Source organism: Colletotrichum higginsianum, chromosome 8 (genome assembly GCF_001672515.1).
Source record: "Colletotrichum higginsianum IMI 349063 chromosome 8, whole genome shotgun sequence".
Lineage (NCBI taxonomy): Eukaryota > Fungi > Ascomycota > Sordariomycetes > Glomerellales > Glomerellaceae > Colletotrichum > Colletotrichum higginsianum.
Window position 1 is genome coordinate 1496885 of NC_030960.1, and position 23380 is coordinate 1520264.

The following is a 23380-nucleotide window of genomic DNA, read 5'->3' on the forward strand; positions in this document are numbered from 1 at the left end:
TCTTTGATCATTACCATTTTGATATATGGAGTAAAGAACGTCGAGGGTCCGATGATGCTCTCCAGGGGACGACATCTGCATCCCTTGCGGAACATTTCCATCCCAAATCCAACTCCTTGTCCTCGCAAATCAACGCCGAATGCAATGCAATCACTCACACGGAGACCAGATGCCGAACCGCGCGAATCGACCCTTCGCTCCGTTTTCGCTCACAAAGGAAAAGCCCGTCATCACGTTATTCTGTCATCTCACCACCCGTCGTTGGGGGGGCGTCTCGACCCGCGGAAGTAGTCGTACTGGGTCGGGTCCTGGTCGAACGTGTCTGCGTCGGCCTGCGGGAGTCCACTATACCCCCTCGGTCCGCCGCCCAGCACACCCACGGTAGGGCCCGGCGTCGGCGCGCTTATGGGCATGCCTGCGGCATTGCGAACGAGCGCCGTGTCGCTCCCGTTGCTGTTGATGTTGTACAATGGGCTGCGCGACCGGTCACCCATGGTCGCCTGTTGAGCGAAGCCGGCCTGTGGTGAGCCCAGTCTCGTCGGGGACTGCTGTCCACTGCCGACGGGGGACATGTAGCCGGAAGGCGGGGTAGGACGGTAGGCCGAGAATCCGGACTGGCCAGAGACATCGCGCCGCTGCTGACCGGTCATGCCGCCCTGCAAAGGGGCACCGGTAGGGGTTCCGGGGCGGGAGCCGAAGTCGGACATGGATCCGGGCGTGCCCGGACGCATGATGTCAGGGTCACGGCCGAATAGATCTCCCTGACCATGCTCATCTGCGAACTCTGCTCTGTTCTTGTAAAATTCGAAATCGAGGTTCGACTCCGAGACGAACTCGAAGCCGGGCACATTCGCGGACTTGCCGGGTTTGCCCGAGTTCATGGGATCCATTGCATACGTGTCCGAGTAGCCCGAGACGCTCATCATGTCGCCGGCGTTCACCTCACGTCCGTCCGAGAGACGACCTTTGTAAACGATGTGCAGGTAAGGTTGCGCCTTTTGGTGCACCATGGGCGTGATGAGCGGCTTGTATAACGCAGGGTGGCCGAAACGCGATGCCAAGCGCTCGCTGCGCAGGCGCGCCTCCTTCTGCATGCCAGCCTCGGGGTGTTTGGCAACGTTGGTCGTCGAGACGTAGTGAATTTTATCGTCAAACACTTTGGAGCAGACGACCTTGAAGACGATCAGGAGAACGGGCAGAGGGGCAATGGCCAAGGCCTGGCTATGGTAGGCCCAGTCGGCTCGAGCCCAGGCGCTGAGGAAAAAGACACAGTTCGACAGGAAGACGGCAAACAGCATGCGGTTGAAGAGAACACGCCAGAACATGCCTCCCGACTCCGTCTTGGTGACGAAAATGTAGAGCAGCAAATACTTCTTGAGCCAATAGTCGATTCCGTAGTACAACGTGGCAGCCGGCAGGACTAAAGGCTGGATGCCAGAGAAGCCCAGAGCGACCGTCGCATAAAAGAGGAAATAGTTGTAGTACATGGCGTATTCGAACGAAGGCGGCGCTGTGAGCTCAATCAGCTCTCGGGGCGTCGGGCTCGAGAACTTTCTCACAAAGAAGCTGTAGATGAGGGTCCAGAGCTGGGCGAGATCAATAGCGGCGCCAAGGTTGCGCTGGAGGAGCCAGGTGACCCAGAAAGGGCTGACTTTGCACAAGGCCGTAAAGAGTGTGGTCGCAAGGTTCTGGTCGATGATGGCTTGCCAGGCGTCGGTGCTATTTTCGTTTGTTTCGGACACGACGGCGGACACAAAGGACCATATAGCGCTGAAGAGCGAGAAGACGATGAGATTGTTGAAGACGAAGAAAGCGTAGAGCTTGGCCATGACGTGACGCTCGCGACCCGTCTTGGTCTGGTCACCGGCTTTCATAGACAGGCGACGGAAGATCATGGGAAGGACGAGATAGACAAGCGACATTAGCGCAGGGGACGCGATACCCTGGACGATAGCCCACCAATTCGGGTCCCGTGCAAGCTCGATCCGAAACGCCTTCCACACATTGCCAAGGTTGTTCAAATTGATGAGGAAGATGGCGATCAAGGCGTTGGGCGCAATCCACACGAAAGTGAGCAGCGCGATCCAAAGGTTGTTGACAATACGTCTCCACCGGCGGACCGAGGGGCTGAGGGGCAGGTTGTCCCAGATGATGTCGTTCGGGCGCGGGGCAAGGGTGATGGTTGCGCCATGCGGGTGCTTCTTGCGGCTGGCGTAGGCGATGTTGTGAGCCTCGGCGATGTCGGAATAGCTGGCGAACCCGTAGGGCATGGTGCTCCGCTTGTCGACGCTGAGCCGGACTTCCTTGATTTCGATCTCCAACTCCTTGATCCGCTGCGTCAGGTACTCGATGGCGTCGACCTTTTGACCCTTGGGATACGTGGCGAACGAGGGGTCCTTCTTGGAGGGCTTGCACATTGGACGGGCTGCCGGGAGCTGGTCGGGCTTCTTCATGTACTTGGCCAGCACTTGTTCCAGCTTGCGGACCGTCTGATTGTGCTGCTCGATCAACTTTGGAAGGTCCTTGACGTTTCGGGCAATGGCAGTGCGGGAGAAGGAAGAAGCGGGCACGACTTCATCGATGATTCTCGCAATGCCCTCGTCCGAACATCTGTCCTTGGGAATATCGTACAGCTACTAAGGGTCAGTTCCGACTCAAGAACGGCCATCGATCCAGCGCTACTCACCATCAACGTCCGCGCGTGCAAACTGTTCTGGTACTCTTCGCTCTCAAAGTACTTGCGGCGGAGCAGCAAAACCTTGCGGTAGTTCCACCACAGGAAGCCCATGACAGTGAAGGTGATCATGTAGGCGACGGCAACCTGGGCCCAGTACGCATCGCCCCATACGGCTATGGGTGTGATGGCATCGAGCCAGCTACCGTCAATGTCCTGAGCGCGGTTGGACAGATAGGTGGGGATCAAGATGGCGATGCAGAAGACAGAGATGGTGCTGAACATGTAGACGCACATGCGGACGAAACGCAGGAAGAGGGTAGCGTCCATGCCGACATGATGAACCAGTTCCGTCTCGGTCGTTTTCCACAGCGGCGGGATCCATGACCAGATCTTCTTGCCTATCGGCGGAGGGGCATTTCTCTCATCGGCGTGTTTGAGCTTGGGCGCGTAGACGGACTGGTTGTAGGGTCGAAGAAAGGAGAAGGTCAGGGCAATGGCGACGGTGACGCCGAGAGAAGTGGCCAAGGCGGCCCAGACGGAGTTCTTTTGCAGCTGTTTGGCAGTCAGTATCCGCAGGACATTGCAGAACAACCGGCGGTCGGGGGGAGCTGCTCGTCTACCTGTTCACTGTAGGGATTCTTTATCAAGTCCAACAGCTGTTTGCCGGCATCTTGGCTCATTTTGGCAGTCGGTGCCCCCTTGGGGCGTGGGGGTTGAGATGCGTCTCTATGTGCCTTGGGCGGAGAAGGCGATGACGGAGATCCCCGTTGGCGATGTTATCTTGCAAAAGGGATTTGATCGAGCAGCGGCGGTTTAGAAAGGAGGAATGCAGATCAAAGGATCGCAAGGTTCCTGGAGGGGAAGTGCCACGAAGCTCGCCGAATGTATTTCTGTAAAATTCCCTTGACGTCGCAAGTCAGAGGACGTTTCGTTTTGGCTTTTCGTAGGGGCGATGGCGGGCGCACAAAGACCGGCCGGGGCGTAAAAAGAGTCTGAATGACAATTCAATGGCGCGAGGTGCCGCAACGAGAGTCGGGGGAAGGCCTATGGACCGTCGGGTGTTCGTTCTATAATCTCGAGAGGAGCGTCGATGTTCCCGGAGCGCGCGGTTCGGGTTGGGAGACAGTGGAGCTGCAGATGTCGTCGAGAGGAAAGTAGAGGGGACGAACGAAGAAAACGAACGACTGGCAGAAGGTCGGCGAGATCGCTGGGAGGTGGAGGGGGGAGCAGTTGGGACAAAAGAAGGATGGGAGGGATCTCAAACGAGTGTTGAAAGGTGTGAAGTTCAGGTTGGTCCTCAAGGTGAAGTGAGATGAGGTAAGGTACGGGATAATGTGGCAGAGCGGCGGTAGGGGACGGTAGGGGACGATAGGGTACGGAGAGGGCGAATGAGGAGGAGAGGGATTCAGAGGGAAGCACGAGATAGGACAGGATAGGATACCTGGGAGAGGATTGCGTATGTCACTCCTGGCACATCCCAGTCCTTTGGATGCGCCGATATCCGGGTGTATCGCTGGAGAGGAGGGTGCAGCGTGCTTGACACCGGGCCATTTGCTGTTCTCGGTCCCCGTCGGGCGACTGAGAAAAAACCATAACTCCACTACCTAGAAAGACATAAAAAAATAAAAATGGAATAAAAACAAGTGAACTGAGCACGCGTAAGAGATCCCGGCAGAGGGGATTGGCTCGCCGCAGGGCACTACCAATTCTTGCGCTAATGGGATTCGAGGAAGCGTGATCCACTATATGGGAATCCGACCCACCATTACCAGGATGAGCAGTGCTGTTGATGGATAGGCAGGTACCTTTGTGTACCTGCTGCTCAGGTCATTTACCTTTCTCGCTCAAGCGTGATTGCTCACTCAATCACTGCTCGCCTCTCTCTCCCTCCCTTGGGTAATCTCGATATAGCGTTGCAGAATGGCTGAATGATGAACCGCATGAGTTATGCTGCCAGCATCTTTCGTCGGCGCAGAGAATTTTCTGCTCCTTCATGTTGTCTGTCTGCCTGCATGTCTCAATCCACCAATAGCTGCAGGAACGCCGCAACGCGCGTTGAAAGTGCAAGGCCCGAGAAGAACAACCTGAGCTTTACTTGATATAAGGTAGGGTACGAATGCCTCCCCAAGATTGATTTTGTAGGTAGTCATCGGCCGGTGCGTGTCAGGGTCCTCCAGTCTCGTGGACGGAATCACATACGACGCCGGACATCAGACGGCCTGATTAGGCAGTTTGGCAAAACAAACAACGACTGCCATCCCAAGAGACAACAGTACGGCTCCACCAATCCGACTCTGGCCTCTCTCTTCTTACGATTTCTCTGGCAGACTTTCACTGGCATCCAACCAAGCTCGGGTCAACTTGAGGTGCTGAATGGAGCATGGACCGCCTCCCTTACATACTGCCTATTCCCTCAAGTATGTGTGCCTTTGGTAGATACCTAGTGTGCACCTTCGGCGGGGCCGCCGTTCGCTGTGGCTGTGTCTATTTTTGACTCCCTAAGTGGGCCGGCATTGTGCTGCCGGTACCCTCACCCACTCACCCACATCGTCAGCAGTCTGCACAAAAGGGACGCAACCTGGGGAGCGTCCCTCCCCCTTATTGAAAAAAAAAAAAAAAAAAAGAGTCCTAGACCGCATAAGGTCCTGCGCTCTGCTGAGAATGGCATGGCGTTGGGGTCGATGAATACGAGGCGGGCGGACAACATCGAAGCCCAGTTTGTTCTTCTTCCAGAACAAGACCAGAGATATGCTGCACCTTGGGAGGAAGCGTTCTAGCTGCTCGCGTGCGTGTGCCACCGCAGAGGCGAAAATGCCATCATTCCACATGAGGGAAAAAGTCTGTTGCTGCAGTCTGCCCCCTAGATTTTGGAGATGCCGCCGTCAAGTTCACCTTTTTTTTCTTCCTCTTTGTTGAGCACCACATCACTTCACTACACGGAAGAGCGGCACCTCGGCCAGGGCCCTTCAACTCTCTCATCTCGCCGCATTGTCAAGCGACATCTTGCGCCGGGGTGGTGTCAAGTTAGTTGAGTAAAAAGGGGGTCACTCCTCCCCGCAAGAACCAAATACCGAACGAAAGACCTTACGCTTCCCAGGGCTCGGGGGGGGGGAGGAGGACCCTAGGTACAGAGCCGTAACAGGGCTGTGCATTGAGGGGAAGGAGTCCTTCATAAGGGGAACCTTGGGAATTTGGAGGAAGGGCTTTTGTGGAGAGGGCAAGTTGTACAGGTATGTACTTCGTACAACGGGCACACCAGACAAATAGACAGTCCGGTATCCGAGGATATTCGAGCAGCAGCCGAACGGATCAAACTCAATGCATAGGCCACTGCCACCCACAGCAATCGATCGTGGACGCGAGGGGTCGCCTGCCCGCGTTCATAGAAGGCGAGTATTTTGCTAGCTGGCTGTAAACTGGCCCACAAACACTTAGCCACGCTGGTTGGGACCCCCCTCGAATGCGCTGTACAGGCTCGCGAGGGTTGAAAACAAGCATTTCATTTTCCCGTAGTAACCGCGAACCAGCTCGTCCTCGTCCCAACTCGCCCACGCTGCCGCTCACACCCGGTGATACATCCCACTTGGAAAGAACCCCTCCCACATTCCAGAATACGCAGCCCCGTCCACCCCAAAAGGAACTAACTAACATACCCCTAAGGAAACCCCCAGAACACACGGAAACGGAATGGTGTAGGGGCCACCAGAGAGAACCGGCCCGTTTCGCGCCCTTACGTCACAGTCCAGGCGATGGGCATTTCTCTGTCTTCCCTTTCAAATTCCCCAGCCCTTCCTCGTGGCTTACCACGCCCGTCAAGCCGTCGCCGCCATCCCCGTTTATGGCGTTCACGACTGCTAGCTCTCGATACCGCTTAGCGCCTATGCGTGCTTTTTCCCCCTCCTCTTGCCGTCTTTGGGACTTTCCCATCCGGATGTTGCATTCATCACGACTCGCTCGAGGTGGGGTTCGCTCGGATAAACATCTTGTTTCTCATCGCGCATGGCCCCCCTATTCAGCTAGTGAAGCTCCGACTCTTTCCATCCGCATTCCCGACCCGGCCGACACTCAATTCAGGTACACTGCGCTTCAAGAGGTATCCGACGAGAAAAGCACGCAATGCGTCTTCTGCGCTATCGAGGGCTTCGCTGCTCATGGCGTGGTTCTCGATGATGATCGGCGAACCCTTGGCCCTCGCCCCTCAGTGACGCGGTTGGTGGGACCTCCTCCGCCCCTCAGATTCTGTCACGGTCTGGACCGAACAAGCCCAGCGGCCACTGGGTCCCCGAAAGACGTCATCGCCCACCTCTTTGATCTGTCGATCCCACATCGCCAAACTCTCTCCCTCTCTCTCCTCTTGGGCCTATTGCACATGCTGATGACTCGGATCAACAGACATCGTCTGGCCCGTATTGATGTCAATTTTTGAGTGAGTAAAAAATAACTTTTGACGAACAGGGTTCACAGCTAGCACGTCGTATCGTCCCGATAGTAAGCAGAGCGCATGCGAGGGAACACAGCTGGTGGCCGAGATGACGAACAAAGACACTCGTTTTCTTCCCGCCATCCCCCAATATCCCGCAAGCCAGTAGAATATGTCAGTCGCCGGGGCAGACATGACATCCGTGATCGAATCGTGGTTAACAAGTTGCATATGCAAAGGCACCGTAGTATTTACAGCGTTCCCTCCTCCTTCTCGTTGACTGACAGCTGTACCTAAGAACCAAAAACGAAAGAAGGAAAGAAAAGTTCCAATTGACTTGATCCGCGCCACCTTTTTACCTACCCATCATGAACTTTGCAGGAATAGGAAACACACCCGCGCGGTTGGCTTAGTCCGAGCCCCGACCGGAGGGCATTTTGTTGCTTGACTGCCTTTTTGACTTGGGAAAAGTTGAAACGACGTTAACCAGTTTCCGCACTATCGAAATGTCCATTATTTCAAGCAGGACCCTGGGAGCGAGTCTTGCGCTCAGTCCTGCCAACGGCCGGCATGACCTTCTTCACGTTCCTGGCCACCTTGTGGCCGAATGACTCTTTCTCCTTATTGGGCGAGTCCTTCTTCGGCGACTGCTTCGCAGCCCCGTTCGAAGGACGGCCAGGGCCCCGTTTGGCCTTCTTCTCGGCTGGCTTGTCCTCAGGCGCCTCCTCGACTCCGTTGGTGCCATTGGCCCCGTTGGTCTCGGCGAGGTCATCCGCCTTACGCTTGTCGCCGGCCTTAGCCTCTGACGCGATACTCTGCGGCGCAGCTTCGCGCTCGCCAGCACCAGCAGGCTCGGCATCGTTGAGGGCGCCCGTCATCTCGACATCCTTGGTCGCAGCACCGTTGACAGCTTCGGGCTTCTCGGTAATGGGCTCCTTGACCGGCTCGTCCTCAACTGTAGGCTCTTTGGCGGGCTCCTGAGGAATGGGCTCCTCTACCGACTTCTTCACGGGCTCGGCAGCAGGAGCAGAAGAAGCATCGGTCGTAGATGTCACGGCCGGCTTCTCAGCAGGAATGGGTTTGGGCTCTTCAATCGATTTCTTCTCGGGCTCGGCAGCCGAGGCGGAAGGCACAGATGTCGCGGCCGACTGCTCGGCGAGAATAGACTTGGGTTCCTCGACCCCGGTCGTCGCGACCGGGCCGTCCTTGTCGGGAACTTCTTCAATGGAAGCAGGCTTTGGTGCACCGGCGACACTGTCTGCCGCGGTTGGCGCGTCAGCAGGCGGAGCGGGCGCAGGAGGTCCATTCAACTTGGCGGATTCGGCGGCTGATGTCTCGGGCGCTGGCGCAGTTTCTTCCTTCTTTGCGTCTTTCTCCTCGTCCTTCTTCTCTTCGACGGGCTTTGTCTCGGCGGCTACAGACTCCGTAGGCTTGGCGTCAAGGCTGGTCGTGGTTGCGACAGTCTCCGGGACTGCGGTCGGGAAACGGCGTTAGCGCATGGGGGTCTGAGCATGATGGGTGGGCGCATGGCGACGGGTAGATGCCTCCTCATTCGCACAGCAAGCAGTGTTGATTCGGCATGACATGAAGGCGCAAACATCAACTCTGTCGTGTCGAGTCGAGACGATCAGTAGACCTTCGTCTCTACTTCGCACTCACCTTTGTCGGCGCCAACGGCGACGGGAGCAGTTCCAGCGGGAATGGGGTCCATGGCGATGACGTAAGGTGGTGTATTCGCAGGCGCACAGTGCGCGATCAATCCTATAGCAGTTGGTCGTGGATATGGGGCTCAATGTCTGTACTCGAGTGTCGGTAAACGTATGCGATGATGGGGAAGACTATGGTGATGTCGATTGAAGATGGGTAGCTGGCGAGTAGCGGTCGAGGTTGAGTTAGGAAGAGGAGAAGAAAAGGGACGAGAGAAGAGGGAAGAAGAGGTGAAGCTAGAAGTCGGGAGTCGGAGCAGCAGCGGCGGCGGCCAGCGGGAAGCATGGGAGCTCCTCCTTACCTGCTGGGTCCAGCTGCGACCACACAGCAGGTCATCGCACAGGAACATGGGGTTGGGGACGAATCAGCGGCCCCATCGCCCTCGATTGTGTGAGAGAGAGGCAGTGAGTGTGCGTGCGCTTGCATACATGGGACTGACTTGGATGCGCGGGCCACGCGTGGGGAGAAGCTGGCCAGCTGGCTGGCTGGCATTTTAGCACGTTAGCTAAACAGAACAGGGAGCGGACCTCGAGCGGCGAGAGTGAAGCTATGAGGTTGCAAGGAGATGGCCGGTCAGGGCAAGGTCCCCCTCGCAGCAAAAACGGGTGGAGAGGAACCTCTCGCCTGCCGTCATGTCAATCTGACGTGACGAGGAGCTCCACGACCGCCGGCCAAACCTGGTCCTCGTGGGACCTTGGGATGCTGCAGGGCTGGAGCTTGACCCCGGTTAAGAACCGGTTAATCCGAAAGCGGCCAAGTTGGCTGTCAAGCTGGGAGGAGTTGGTGAGGCGAGAAAGAGAGGCGACTCAGGCAGGAGAGGGAAGGCTTGAGCGAGCTGCTCCGCTGGGCAACGAGTGTACCCCGAGCTGTTGGTTTGTTTCCTCGAGTGTTGCGGAAGCGGGACATAGGCGAAGGTGTAACAGAGGCACAGGGCGTGTTTGGAGGTAGGAACACACAGCCAGGGAGGAGAGGACTGAGGTAGCGAGCGAGTGTTGCAAGTCCGTCTCAACGTTTGTGGCGCCGAGTCTTTGCTAGGCGGTCCAAGGGCCGTGTGTGCCTCGGTGTTGATGACACTGTGAAGCCTGTCGTTCCTGTTTCGATGGAATTCCTGGCGATCTGGCGATGCAGAGTCGCCGTGCGTGCTGCAGCAGGGCGCGATGCGGGGAAGGACGAATGGCTGGCCCCACCCTTGGCCAACTGTTTTTTTTTGTCCAGTCAGCGCTCGTTATTTTCGGTGAACTGTGGTCTGGGCTTTTGAGCTTGCTGCACGCCATCTGGCCGTCAGTCAACACCGGGGAAGTCAGCAGCAGTGAATGCAGTGTTGTTAAATGATGGGGGAGGAGGGTTATGGGCGTTCAACCCTTGAAATGAAATTGCCATTAAAACCCCAGAGTTGAGATGCGTTGACGATCGTTCCAGAGTGTCGCGAGACTCTGGTACTTCTGCATGCTGTGATGGGGACTTCGAGGTTGAACTTGGATACGCGCATGAAGCTGGCTCGGAGCTTTCAGAAACTTGACGAACCTTGATATCGAGTGGTAGTCGGCATGTCACCAACATCGTACTACTACCTGATGTTTTCTTCTTCCCCGCCATTGAACCGGAACTATCCGTATCTGACAGAGTATCGAGATGGAATTGGTTTCGAGTTGTCAATGGTCGAAAAAGCCCAATGCCAGCTGGAAGGGCACACGATGTCCAAGAAATTGTCTCAGGTAAAACCGGAGTAAACTGAGAAATCCATCATAGCCCATGGCACTCCTCGAACCTTTGTCACATCAATTCGTGTCCGGACATGCATCTATCGCCGTTAAAAATTCTGAAGCATGCAGAGTTGGGAGATCCCTCCAGGTGCTCCCGCACTATGGCCAACCCCTGAATCTCAGGGGCTAGTCCATGCTTAGTCATCCGCCACTCAAGATGCCAAAATGGCATTCCACTGCCACCAAAGGACAGCATCGCAGTAAAGCTTCAACCCCAACGTGCAGCCAACTTGACCACGCTCCTTTCCACCACGCCCCCGTCCAGCACTCTCACGATCTCTTCACTTCTCGATTCTCATCTTCCCGATCTTGATTCCGGCCCCAACCAAAAATGGCGGTCAACAAGTACTCCGTCATCCTGCCGACCTACAATGAGCGTCGCAACCTCCCTATCGTCACCTGGCTGCTGAACCGCACGTTCACCGAGAAGTACGTTTGTTCCGGCGTTCCCTTTCATGTTCCTCCTCCTCTTCTTCTTCTTCTATCCCGTACCGCCTCAGCGAACCTGATTTCTGCCGCGACGCATCTGCTAACAACCCCTCCTCTAACAGCAAGCTCGACTGGGAACTCATCATCGTCGACGACGGCTCCCCCGACGGCACCCAAGAGGTCGCCAACCAGCTCGTCAAGGCCTACGCCCCGCACGTCGCCCTCAAGACCCGAACCGGCAAGCTGGGCCTTGGCACGGCCTACGTTCACGGTCTACAGTTCGTCACGGGCAACTTCGTCATCATCATGGACGCCGACTTCTCCCACCACCCCAAGTTCATCCCCCAGATGGTCGCCCGCCAGAAGGAGGCCAACTACGACATCGTCACGGGCACCCGCTACGCCGGCGACGGCGGTGTCTACGGCTGGGACCTCAAGCGCAAGTTCGTCTCCCGCGGCGCCAACCTCTTCGCCGACACTGTCCTGCGCCCTGGCGTCAGCGACTTGACGGGCTCCTTTCGCCTCTACAAGAAGAGCGTCCTCGACAAGGTTATCTCGAGCACCGAGAGCAAGGGCTACACCTTCCAGATGGAGATGATGGTCCGCGCCAAGGCCATGGGCTGTTCCGTAGCCGAGGTGCCCATCACCTTTGTCGACCGCGTCTACGGCGACAGCAAGCTGGGCGGCGACGAGATTGTGGAGTACGCCAAGGGAGTACTGTCGCTGTGGTTGAAGGTCTAAGGAAGGGTGGGAGTGTGAGGGTGTGCGTGTGCAAAAAGGGGGCGATTTGGAGTGATACGATACCGAGGGATCTTTTACTGTTTGTTGCAGGAAACAATTGGCATGGAACGGGCGTTGGGGGGAAAACGGGAATTCAAGTACCGATACCTAATTATTGGCAAGTCGCATGGAAGAAGAAAGAAACACGTTCTGTTCAGTGATGCTGGGCCGCTCGACGCCCCCACCCCCTTCGGCAACCTTGCCTTGCTCGCTCCTTCCTCCCGTACGAGAATACCTTAAATACCCAAACAAGCTCACTGGTTTCCAACAACAGTCCGTGACGCAGCGGGATTACTAGACGCTTCTTTGATTGAACGTCCCGGCGCACGAGTGCGTGGGTTCAAGTCCCACCGCCGTTAGCAAAATCCTAGCATCGTTACACCTGAGGCTGGTAAGAGCTTCCTAGGATTTTCATAAACTCCGCTGTCCGCAAGGATAAGAGTTGAACGTTTTGGGGGCTACGCTTCCCCCTGCTTATATAATCTTTTGTTCTCATTTCTCCTTCTATTACATGTTTCGGCCGCCCGTCACCATGATGGTCTGCCCGCTCACGTAACTGAATAGAGGGCTGACGACAGCTAAAATGGCCGACGCCGCCTCGGTCGGCGTCCCGGGCCTCCGCAAAGGGATGTCCGCGTGCGCCTGCTGTTCTGGCCCCTTTTGCGCCTGCGGAATGCCCAGCGCGATCTTTTCGCCGCCGGGTCCCTCGACGAAGGCGCCCTTCTCCTTGGCATCCGTCAGCCGCGTCTTGATGTGCCCAAAGGCGACGGTGTTCGCCCTGACGCCGAACGCCGGACCCCACTCCTTGGCGATGGTCTTGGTCAGGCCCGTGACGCCGGCCTTGGCCATGGCGTAGTTGGCCTGGCCTGCATTACCGTGGACGCCCGAGGTGGAGCTGATGTTAACGATGCAGCGGTTCTCGCCGTCTTTGACGCGGAAGTACGGGGCCGCGGCGCGCACGAGGCGAAAGGGCGCGGTCGAGTGGAGCGCGATTATGGTGTCCCACTGCTTGTCCGTCATCTTATGGATGACGCCGTCCCAGGTGTAGCCGGCGTTGTTGACTAGGTGATGGATCTTGCCACCGCCGAAGGAGGCGGCCTTGGCGACGAGCTGGGTGATGTAATCCGCCGAGAGCATGTCGCCGGGGACACTGATGGCCTGGCCGCCGGCGGTGTTGATGCCGTCTGCGACCTCTTGGGCTTTTTCTGAGATATGTGTCAGTGACCGGTACTGCGAATGAAAGATGGGCTTGAGGAGGTGGTGTACTGGCGTCAATGTCGGAAACGACCACCTTTGCGCCTTCGTTGGCGAAGAGCCGTGCTGTTTCTGCGCCGATGCCCTGCCCGCTGCCGGTAATGATGGCCACTTGGCCCGCAAGCATGCCCTTAGGGTAGTTGAGGTGAGCGGCGATTTGCGCTACACGTTCTGACATGGCGGCGATGTGCTGGAAGAATTATTATGTTCACTGATTGTCAATTACAAGTTTTGTATCGTTATCAATCGAAAGAGTGGCTCATGCGGTGATGTGAAGCTCGAGAGGAAGCTCGAGAGGAAGCTCAATCATGAATGATATTGTATGCAACTAGACCCCTGACCTGCCGAGGTTCCCCGCGGTATTGATGGTGGGGTAGAGCTGTCGGCATTGTGCAAACGGGCTACCAGATCGCCAGAACCTCAAGGTCTTGCTCTGCCCGGCCCTTTCAAGCGTCATTGATGTGGATATCGGACTACATCTTTGTTGATACATTGAGCTCCAGCTCACAAGAGATGTTCGTTCTTTCGTCCGGCCTTTTGGAAAGACCTGGGATTCGTTCTCCCTAAGCGGAAGTGACAACTGTGGTACTCACCTGACAGGACTTGGCGCCCCCATCGGAGATTAGATAAGATAGAGTAAGGGTGGGATGTCTCCATCTCTGTTTTGACGACATGTCTGTCCCTCTCCTAACCTCCTTCTGTCACCCCGCCGTGCCAAGCTTCGAAGTAACAACCCAATCCACAGCCATGTCAAATCGTGGAGGCCGAGGTGGAGGCAGAGTCTTCCGGGGAGGAGGAAGAGGTGGGGGCGGTAGCGGGAGCGGTAGCGGCGGTAGCGGCGGCGGCGGCGGCAGCGGTGGTGGTGGCCCCGGTCGAGGTGGTCGTTCGCACTCGGGACCGTGGGGGAGACTCAAGCCCGTCGACTTAGACCCCCTCGACAGCTTCGGCCTCCCCTCCAAAGGCGACACAAGGTACGGCTGGCACCCCAATCAACTCTTGCTACAAGCTTCGCTGACCCCCTGCCACTGTGTAGGCTCCTCGATTTCAAGACCCAGGAAAGGTATTACACCAAGATCGTCGAGCGCTACATGACCTTCTGCTCCGACGCCGGCGAGCGCGACGAGCTCCTCCGCCGCTTCGCCTCGCTCGACCTCAAAGAATACCCCTCCGTGTCCGCCGCGTCCTCGCCGCGCCTCGACGACCCCGCTAGCACAAAGGCCCTCTCCGACGTCATGATGGCCCTGCGCAAGCTCCGCGAGGGCATCGTGGCCTCGAAACGCACGGACGAGTTTGCCATCCAGGCCTACCTCTTCAATATCCGCCTATCAGTCCTGATCAAGCACCCTGAGTCGTACCACCCGGCCATCCTGCACGTGCTCCGGACGATACACCCGGCCCGGAACCTGACGAGCGTCGAGCTACAGGAGGTCCTGGGCTACCTCGTCCTCGACGCCGCGTGTCGCAGGGGTGACTTGGCCGAGGCGTACGCGATACGGCACCGGTACACGCTGCAAGACGCAAAAGTGGATGCCGTGCTGGCGGCGTTGGCGCACGACAACTACGTCGCGTTCCGGAGGGTGCAGAGGAGCGTCGACGGGCACCGCGCGAAGCTGTTGGAGTTCGCCGAGGGCGAGATGCGGACGCATGTACTCAAGTGTTTCGGGAGGACGTACCTGGCCGTCGACCAGGACTGGTTGGAGAAGTGTGCCGGCGAGAGCTGGGAGGCGTTGACGAGGGACCGCGGTGTCGGGTGGGAGCTCGACGGGAAGAAGGTTGTTATTCGAAAGGTCAGGGCGAAGTGAAGAGCATGGTGGAGGGAAAGGAGGAGAAGGAAATGTGTGCATTTGATACCCCTGATTAGAAAGCGTTCGAGACCTGAGCTCTGGACGGCACTTTGACCAACATTGAATATCTGTTGTCATGGAGCGTGATGCCGGTTTGTGCAAGGCTGTATCCTAAGGAGCATCAGGTGCAGTTGTCTGATTCTTTCTTGGGGGCTCATGAAGGGACGCTAACATGCGAAGAAGGCTCTTTGGAAGACTACTTGTCCCTTGTTGTATTTGCGTCGCCTACTGAACTGGGACAACCCTACGCTCTGCCAGGTCAAAGAGTCCTTGATGCAACTACATGGTTTGTTTTAGGTCTAAGCGAATACCCAACCATGCTGGGCTTCTTGTCTGCACATGTCTTATCTAGAGCACTGAACCCTCCGGCCCAAGGGCTCAACACCGATGCCAAAGCTTGTTCGGCAACCTCGAACCATCCAAGATCTTTGGCCTCCGAGTCCATCCGCGCTCTCTACTCATTCCAGCCATGCATGATGCGCCCTCTTGTCTTCAAATCTCATCTTGGTTCTGTCCTTCCACTTCCCACTTTCAACCGAACGCACTCCAGACTAGGGTTTGTTGAAAATCCAGTGCAGTGGCCGGGAACACTGAGGCTATCTTTCCAGTCATGTTTTCATACCAACTGGATGGGCGAGAAACCAGATCTTTCCTAGGTGGGTCTGAGACTCTAAGTCGAGTCTTGCTGGGGTTCCTTCAAGTGGTAGGGGACAATGAGGTTGTCTCTCAACTGGTTCCTTAGTCTCAGCTGCCTAGGCGAGAGACCCGATGTTTTCTCGATATTCTCAAGAATCCCGAACAGCTTGGCTCTTTCTTTTGCATAGGGAGAGTCCCAGGCCCCGTGCCTCCCGATATCGTTCGCCACTTCGATCATAGTTTGGAAAGAACGGGTCTCGCAGGCGTGTTCCACGCCAGACAAAACCCAGTCGTGAAGTGCATAGAGGATGTTGCGAAGGGGAGTTTCGGCACGCGCATTGTGCCTCCATTTGTTCGTCGGGTCGGCCCCGTTTTGCAGAAGAAACCTGATCTTGTATGGGCTGTAATTGCGTCCGGTTACTGCCTTCAGCGCTATGAATCCAAGGTTCATTCCACCATCAGCACGCCTAGCTAGTTCGTCCTTGTCAAGCTCGACGCCCATGGCGAGGAAACTTTCCAGAATCTTCGTTCCACACCAATTCTCTTCGATGATCGCCATGAAGGCTACGGCCAGGCAATTGATTTCGGGAAGTTCTGCGGAGGCGCCCAGGTCTTCTGAGGTGTGGTTGATGTCCGCCTCATAACCTGATTTTGTCATCAGCAGGCAATCATCCCTCAAACTATGAGCAAGCCTGGTAATGGCTTTATGTTTTCTGTCCTCTTTCTCATAGCATAGCAAGTTGACACGCTCATCAGGCAAACCAGGCAAAGTTCTGCGGCCGAATGTTGAGTATCTGATGTAATGCACAAGGTCTGTCCATGGCCGTCGCGTATCTGTATCCAACTTGGCTCCCAAGTCTTGAAGTCTTGCAGCCGACTGCCAGAGATTGCAATCGAAAGCAAGCTTGAGCGGGGTGCGCCCGTCGAGTGCCTTCCATCTCAGATCAGCGCCCAGCCATACCAGATTGTCGATCATGCTTGGGTCGGTGGAAAGTAGCGCGTAGAAGAGCGGCGTCATTGACGAGTTGTCCGTTACTTCCACATTCACCTGCATATTCCGTACGAGGTGAGTAACGAGCCACTTCATCCCTTTTTCCGAGGCAGTGTGCAGTGCTGTCACATTTGATGATAGGCTGGTGCACCTGAATCGTAAGACTTCGGGGTCCAGGCCCTGGAGTATCTTGTCAAACCTGTCGTCGATTCCGATTTTGTCCGGATCAACCATCGTCTGAATTGACGCTCCGGCAGACAACAAGAGTCGGATGATTGAATTCTCTTCTCGGCAGATGGAATAGTGCAGTGGAGTCCAGCAGGAACCAATGGTAATGTTGCTACCGTCGCCGAGGTAATCTCTATAGCCTTTGCATTCGCAGAATAGGTGCCCGGGGGCCTCAATGTCGGCGCCATGAGAGACGAGCCATTTCGCGGCGTCGTAGTGGCCGTGATAGACAGCCAGGTGCAAAGGGGCCGCCCAGAAAAGGTAATCTTTCTCCTGCTCCCTTAGGATGGGCACGGGGTAGCATTTCTTGGCCTCTTCTGGTATCGAAACAGGATGGACGACATCGATATCGGCGCCGTAGATGACGGACTTCTTGAGGATGTCCAGGTTTCCGGTCGTGGACGCCTGGACCAGCATCTTCGAAAGATTGTCTTGCACTCCATGCCGCCAGAGAGTCGGGTTAGCGACTTCGCAAAGTCGACGGCTCGCCCGGGCCAAGCCGGCCCGTCCGCACGCGTCGCTGACGAGCTCGGCGATGTCCAGTAAGATCTCGGTAGGGAGTGAGGGCAGCGTCGGCTTTGCGACTGTCGGCTCTTCCGCCATGTCTTTTTTGCTATCGTGTTCTTGTGAATACAGCATTGGGAGGGGCATCGACTCTGGGTTAGTGAATATCGGAGGAATTGGTTTGATGTTCAGGTAGTGTTTGGTCTGAAGGAAAGCATGAGAGACGCCCTTCCAGTCCGCGGGTTGTGTGAGACTATATGCCTGGTCGACGCTACCTCCGGTACGTCGTCGATCTGGAACATCTACGCATGACCTTTATGGACCCCAGCTAACGGCCGGAGTCATTGGCGAAAAAACACCCTTTTATCCACGAACTTAACCAGCATTTACTGTCTGCTGTAACACCCTGATAAATACCATGATGCCTAGCGTTCAAGTGAGTCTGGAACATCTACTCGATCCATGGGAGGTCACATGGTGCTGTTTTTGAGGACAACTGCCCTACTGTGCCATTGACAATATATCCAGGTACTACGTGACGACTTTACTTTATCATCTGGCTGGTAGGCTTCGCCTTTGCCAAGCAACTCAAGATCTTATCCCGCTAAAATTAATGACTCCAAGCTCCAGTCCATCTGGTTATGTAATGCGAATGGGCAACCGAAATATAAACGTATAAAATACTGCACCCTCTTTCGCCTCTGGTCTGCTTGAAAGGCGACTCAATTCCATTGCAGACAACAGGCTATGAGACGAGCAATTCATGTGATGTGCCTGAAGGTTTGGGAGACCCTCTCGAGCACCCTGTTGGTCCCCGCTTGTCTGTCCTGATAAATATTGTGCATGCTGTTTCTCACCAGGAGATCTGAAGAAGGGCTAAGTGTAGGTTCATAAGATTGCATCTATCTGCCTGTTTGGTCTTATGAGTATGTACAGCAACCTTGGGAAAATGGGTGGCTTGCAACCAAATGGACGAAAGAAAAGTTAACATCTGACAAGGCTTTTGTTAAGAAAAGATAATGGTGCACTGATAAACAAAGAGAAGAAGTACAACGGGTCATTTAACTTATAGACATAAAGCCGACCAAAATATCTACATGAGAGAAAACTGTAACACAGTGCTGTAAAGAAATGCTTGGAAGCACAACCCAAAACTGAAAGTGGGTTAAGCATCTACGGCCTCGAGAATCGCTACAAGCTTCGAAGGCATGGTCTCCTCGAGCATACTGTGGATATTCTTGGACAGTTCCTTATCAACCGCCGCTACCCTTCCGCGCATCCCACTGTAGTGCGCCGCCATGGCCAGCAGGCCCTCAGAATTGCCCGTGACGTCTGTGGTAAAGGCGTTCCACCCGCCCGCCGCCGCGAGCACGTCGATCACGACAATAGAGTCAAACAATCTGTTTTCGCTCTCCATGTAGCTTTCAAAATCGTTGTTAGTCTGGTACAGGAGGAGTCTCATAGAGTGCAAGAGATGACGGATGGGGGAGAACATCTCCGTCTCTCGGCCCGGCGGGCAAGGCTTGGCGCCTGCGTTCAGTAGCCACCTGATTCTCTTCACCTGGAGACCCGAGTTAGCCTTGCCGGCAACGACACTGTAGAGAGCTATGGTTCCAATGGAGCAGAAGGTGTCGGTGGTGGGATTGGGTGCGACGTTCCAGGAGAGGGTCCATTGATTTACGAGGTTCTCGTCGTAGCTCTGGACGGAAACCATCTTATTCAGGTCGAAGCGATCGAAGTCGATCCAAGAGAACTCTTCTCTTTCCAGGGAATCGGTCTGGAGAGCCCAGAAGAAGGCCATTTCGAACACGCGATGGAAGGGCAAGTACTTCTTATGTGATTTAACTGTGTCTTGCTTGACGGTTGCCGAAAGAAGCCGAGAGGAGAACATCTCAAAACACTGGGCGCGGTAACGCCATTCGGGAGTCATGTGCCTCGGGAAACTGCCCGTATGCAATGCTCGGAACATGTGCTTGATTCTGGATTCTTTCAACGGCTGAGAGGTGTGTCGGGATTGCGAGGATGCGTCATCCAAGAGGCGGTTTCCGCTTGGTATATGGCACCAAGCGAGGCCACATCCGGGCCATACCAGAAGAGCGTCGACCGCCTGCTCCACCCGGAAATGGACGGCCCAGTCGAGAGCATCGAACGATTGCTGTCCAAACATATCCATGGTACAGGAGAACTCTACGCGTGGATCCGCCCCCAGAGACAAGGCTTTGTTGAGGGCGTTGCTGTGCTGCGGTGCCAAGGCAGCGTAGTAGAGAACGGTCCCTCCGTGGCTATCTTGGGACAGAATGTCCACACAGACATTCTTGACGAGGTATGTCATGATGGCCTTTGCCCCCGAAGAGGCAGCAATGTGAAGAGCGGGAACAGAGTAGGGGTCTATGTACGAGACCATTACGACCAAATCCTCAGTCTCCGCGAGCTCTGGAATGCCATCTATCGTCTGCAATAGCGGGATGCTGGGCGAGATGCTGGCATCGCGATCGCCGTCTTCTTCTTGAGGACTAAAATCGCCTTGGTCTAGAAGTCCGTTGCCTTCATCGAGGCCGAAAATTCTCCTCTTCATCTCATGATAGCTGTTAACAACTCCATCGCTGTTGACGTTGTTCGGGCTCCCCACCATAGAGAACAAGGGGTATTTGTGGAACCGGTTGGGCATACGCACGTTGTGGTACGAGGCACCAGAGGCGAACAGCAGGCGAGCAATCGAGGTTTGCCTGTTGCATATGGCGTAATGGAGCGGTGTCCAAGCCGGGAATCGGCTTAGTTTCAGATGGCTGGGGCGGACTTGCACACCAGGGTGGTCGGGATGACATTCCGAGTTGTCGAAGGGGTGTTGCCACCTAAGTGGCATGCATTACAGAGAAACCGGCCGCCGTCTTCCAAATCCACGTTTTGTTTGAGGAGCCATTCGACTACGTGGTAGTGTCCGTACATGGCGGCCATTGCCAACGGGGTCGCCCAGCAGGCCTCTTGTGGAATGAGACCGGCGTCGTAGTCGTCGGGGACGACCGCGTTAGGCCCCCATCTTATGAGTGTATCACCTTCCATCTGATGAATTCTGTAGTGCTCGAGTCTCCAGTCGTCCGCTACGCAGCCCATTGGCGACAGGGGATATTTTCCTTGGAATTGGGCGCCGTAGGTAGCGGCCACTTTGAGAGTCTCGAGGTTCCCCTCCGCTGCAGCCCCTACAGTGATGTCGGGGAGATCGACGCTGATGGCAGCATGGTACAGCCTGGGTCTGAAGACGTCAAGGAGACGACGGATGACCAGAGTAAGAACCGCATCAAATTCCAGAGTGTCGAAGTACGTGGCGATATGCAGGAGCAATTCTGAAGGGAGTGTGTCGAGCGTCATGTTCTAAGTTAGCTTGTCAGCATATATCTTCTGCATCACGCGGGACTCGGGAGCGTACCAAGGGTTTGGTAAAGGAACTGAAACAACGAAGTAATGCGTATGTATGTTAGTTTCTGGGTTCGCTGCTTGATCTTGATCCAGTTCCTGTGCGGAAAAGAGAGTATGAGATCCGTGATCTGGCTGGGAGAATGTTAAGCGAGGAAGGTTTGGTTACACGGGCTGATAGAAGAAGGCTACGGCAGCCTGGAAACCGCTCCTGTACATTATCTATTGTGCTTGAATAGGTACTTGAGCGCACCTGCTTGCACCTGTTTGCGACTGCCTGCAACTACCGCCCCTGGCTGCCCCTGCCTATCTCCTTTTTCTAGGTACCTACCTACCCTTCTAATACAGCACTTACGTGTACCTACCTAGATAGGTGTAGATAACTAGGTGCAGCTAGCGGTTGTAGGCGGGTAAACATGTAGGCAGGCGTTTAGGCCTGCTGATACGAGGGATAGAAATCGGAAGCGGGCATGCATAAGAGTGAAGTAAGGACATCCAATCAATAACGTCATTATAAATATTCGGGCTCTCGTATCGATTAAGAGGGCACCGAGAAGTAGAACCAGAGTAACTCTAAGCTGAGCAACATGAGAGAGTCGACGGAACAAGCAGGGATGGTTGTCAGAAGGGAGCCCCGCCTGCTAGCCGTCGCGTCCACGATTCGAGGTCTGCAGCCAGAGATTCTAGCAGCGCTGTGTCCACGATATCCTCGTTCCAAGTCAATGTAATGGTGACTTCTCCGCCGGCGATGCCCGCGACGTTGACGGCAAACCCGGGTCCCACTGTCATGGCCGACTGCGAGAATACGGCTCGGTTCAGCTTCCACAAGCCACCTTCAGTTGCACCGCCGTTGATGGCCCCCAGGTTGCTGACCTCCCAGCTATTGCCGCGTTCGCCATGATCTTTCTTCGTGAAGAACTCATGGAAGTTGCTGACATACTTCAACATGGCCGTGATGTCGTCGTGGGGCAGAGTCGCCAGCCTGCTTTTAAGGTCATTCTTGACGGAGGCTGCTACGCCCCAGATTGCTTTCTCAAGGTCCTGGCCGGAGGATTCGCGAAGGTTCGCAGTCGACGCCTTGGGTATCGGGTGATCTGTCGATGTGAGGAGAATCGAGAATTCCTTGTCCACGTCGAGCCCTGCGGTCGCCGGAACATACCGTCTCAAGCTAATGGCAGAACACGGCTCAAACGCTTGTGCCTTTGAGGCGGGGAGATGGCGTGAAAGCGAGGCGGCAACGAGTGCGTGCAGCAATGGCGTCAGGGTCAGAGAATGCGCCCGAGCAGCCGCCAACAGTCCAGTCGCGATGGCAGCCGGAAGTCGCAGCAACTGGACATTCGTCTGGTAAGGTGTCGAGAAGTCGATAGCGCGACCTTTCCAGGGAATGGCATCCGGTTTAGACTTCAGCCAGGAAGGGCCGAAGGCACCCCATAGCTCCCAGAGAAAGTATGGCCAGCTGATCCGACCGTTGATGAGTTGCTCATGGGGACCGGGTAATATCGGTGGCTCCGACAGCTCGAGCTGGTCCGCTGCAAGTCCCGAAATGACAGCCGGGTTAAGCAGTGCATTGAGGAGACGGTCGAGAAAGATAGAACCGCTTGTACCATCGCCGATGGCGTGATGGAAGGAGAAGACAACCTCGATCTCTGATGGAGAGCCCTGGGAGGTCTCGATGGGAATGACGGCAATCTTCCAGGGCGGGCGCTGGTCGAGCTGTAACCAGAGCTGATCATGCTGGAAAGAGAGGTGTTTGCATAAGACTGCATCCGCCGCCTCTGGGCGGGACGGGCTGAGCCACTGGATGTGTTCTGCGAAGTTGATGCGTGGAACGTAGACGTAGCAAGCGGCTTGTTTGTCTTCATTGGCGATGCCGACGCGTAGAAAAGGCTGCTCCATGACGACCTGCGCAACAGCTTCACGGAGCTTCGTCTTGAGAATTTCGAGCGCGGTGCCGGGTGGAACGGCATACCGGCCCGTCACTGACACGCATCGATACAAGCCGAGTGAATGACGAGCAGTCGAGAACCTCTCCCTAGAGTTTGTTAGACCTCAACATAACATCAAAGGGATTCCTCGGCAGGATCTGTACATGTTGCCGCATGGCCGTACGACAGCTGCTTGGGGGCCCATGATGAGCGACGAAGGACTTCCAGGCTGAATTGTCACTCGTGATAGCTGTCTCCTGGCGGCGGTGTGGTCTCACGGAGGTCATAACGGAGAACTGTGCGTAAGCAAGTGTACATCCACATACTTTTTAAATGAACGGGCCCCTGCATTTGTCCCTGAATCCAAGGGGAACCTATCCAGGAGAGGAATAGCTCACCGGTCTGGCCGGGCTTAGAGTGGGTAATTGGACAGGGGACAAATAGCTCATTCGGCAATCCTCGCTTGGGGTATTGAAGGTCAATGGGATCTAGAGGCCTTTTTCAATTGAGGCCAGCAGAGCATCTAGACTCTGTGGACCTCCCTGCAGCGAACCCAGCAGATATCTGCGCATACAGGTTGATGAATCAAAAATACCCGGATTTCAATGTTACTTAGGTTCACCAGACTCAAACGGCTTTTACCGTAAAGGTAACCTTACCTGCCGGGGGAAAGGGATCGTCCCGGAGCTTGGGCCACATCAACTGGAAGCTGCCGACCATGCGATTGCGCCGGTGTTTTTCCGCCCCGAGATTAGGAGGGGCCATGTGGGGGGTCGAGTCTAAGAAGGAAGGAAGCCCAGGGTGCTCCCCC

The 23380-nt window shown here is 55.6% G+C and overlaps 8 protein-coding genes across 8 annotated transcripts; 2 read left to right on the top strand and 6 right to left on the bottom strand.

Moving 5' to 3' along the window:
• Positions 1–248: 248 nt before the first annotated feature.
• CH63R_11410 (Duf221 domain protein) lies at positions 249–3357 on the bottom strand (the record flags this gene model as incomplete). Its single annotated transcript, XM_018306384.1, has 3 exons — positions 249–2633; positions 2687–3229; positions 3298–3357. The coding sequence occupies 3 exons, from the start codon at positions 3355–3357 to the stop codon at positions 249–251; spliced, it is 2988 nt and encodes a 995-aa protein (XP_018153225.1).
• Positions 3358–7615: 4258 nt separating this feature from the next.
• On the bottom strand, positions 7616–8808 carry CH63R_11411 (uncharacterized protein; the record flags this gene model as incomplete). Its single annotated transcript, XM_018306385.1, has 2 exons — positions 7616–8568; positions 8757–8808. The coding sequence occupies 2 exons, from the start codon at positions 8806–8808 to the stop codon at positions 7616–7618; spliced, it is 1005 nt and encodes a 334-aa protein (XP_018153226.1).
• Positions 8809–10898: 2090 nt separating this feature from the next.
• CH63R_11412 (Dolichol-phosphate mannosyltransferase) lies at positions 10899–11737 on the top strand (the record flags this gene model as incomplete). Its single annotated transcript, XM_018306386.1, has 2 exons — positions 10899–10996; positions 11119–11737. The coding sequence occupies 2 exons, from the start codon at positions 10899–10901 to the stop codon at positions 11735–11737; spliced, it is 717 nt and encodes a 238-aa protein (XP_018153227.1).
• Positions 11738–12283: 546 nt separating this feature from the next.
• Positions 12284–13208, bottom strand: CH63R_11413 (Short-chain dehydrogenase; the record flags this gene model as incomplete). Its single annotated transcript, XM_018306387.1, has 2 exons — positions 12284–12981; positions 13043–13208. The coding sequence occupies 2 exons, from the start codon at positions 13206–13208 to the stop codon at positions 12284–12286; spliced, it is 864 nt and encodes a 287-aa protein (XP_018153228.1).
• A 494-nt stretch (positions 13209–13702) lies between these two features.
• On the top strand, positions 13703–14832 carry CH63R_11414 (uncharacterized protein; the record flags this gene model as incomplete). The annotated part of the gene is made up of 2 exons (XM_018306388.1): positions 13703–14001; positions 14064–14832. 2 exons carry the CDS (start codon positions 13703–13705, stop codon positions 14830–14832), a joined length of 1068 nt encoding a protein of 355 aa, XP_018153229.1.
• A 712-nt stretch (positions 14833–15544) lies between these two features.
• On the bottom strand, positions 15545–17332 carry CH63R_11415 (Ankyrin repeat domain protein; the record flags this gene model as incomplete). Its single annotated transcript, XM_018306389.1, has 1 exon — positions 15545–17332. One exon carries the CDS (start codon positions 17330–17332, stop codon positions 15545–15547), a length of 1788 nt encoding a protein of 595 aa, XP_018153230.1.
• A 1066-nt stretch (positions 17333–18398) lies between these two features.
• Positions 18399–20599, bottom strand: CH63R_11416 (Ankyrin repeat domain protein; the record flags this gene model as incomplete). The annotated part of the gene is made up of 2 exons (XM_018306390.1): positions 18399–20085; positions 20178–20599. The coding sequence occupies 2 exons, from the start codon at positions 20597–20599 to the stop codon at positions 18399–18401; spliced, it is 2109 nt and encodes a 702-aa protein (XP_018153231.1).
• A 666-nt stretch (positions 20600–21265) lies between these two features.
• Positions 21266–22774, bottom strand: CH63R_11417 (L-amino acid oxidase; the record flags this gene model as incomplete). The annotated part of the gene is made up of 2 exons (XM_018306391.1): positions 21266–22676; positions 22734–22774. 2 exons carry the CDS (start codon positions 22772–22774, stop codon positions 21266–21268), a joined length of 1452 nt encoding a protein of 483 aa, XP_018153232.1.
• Positions 22775–23380: the final 606 nt, after the last annotated feature.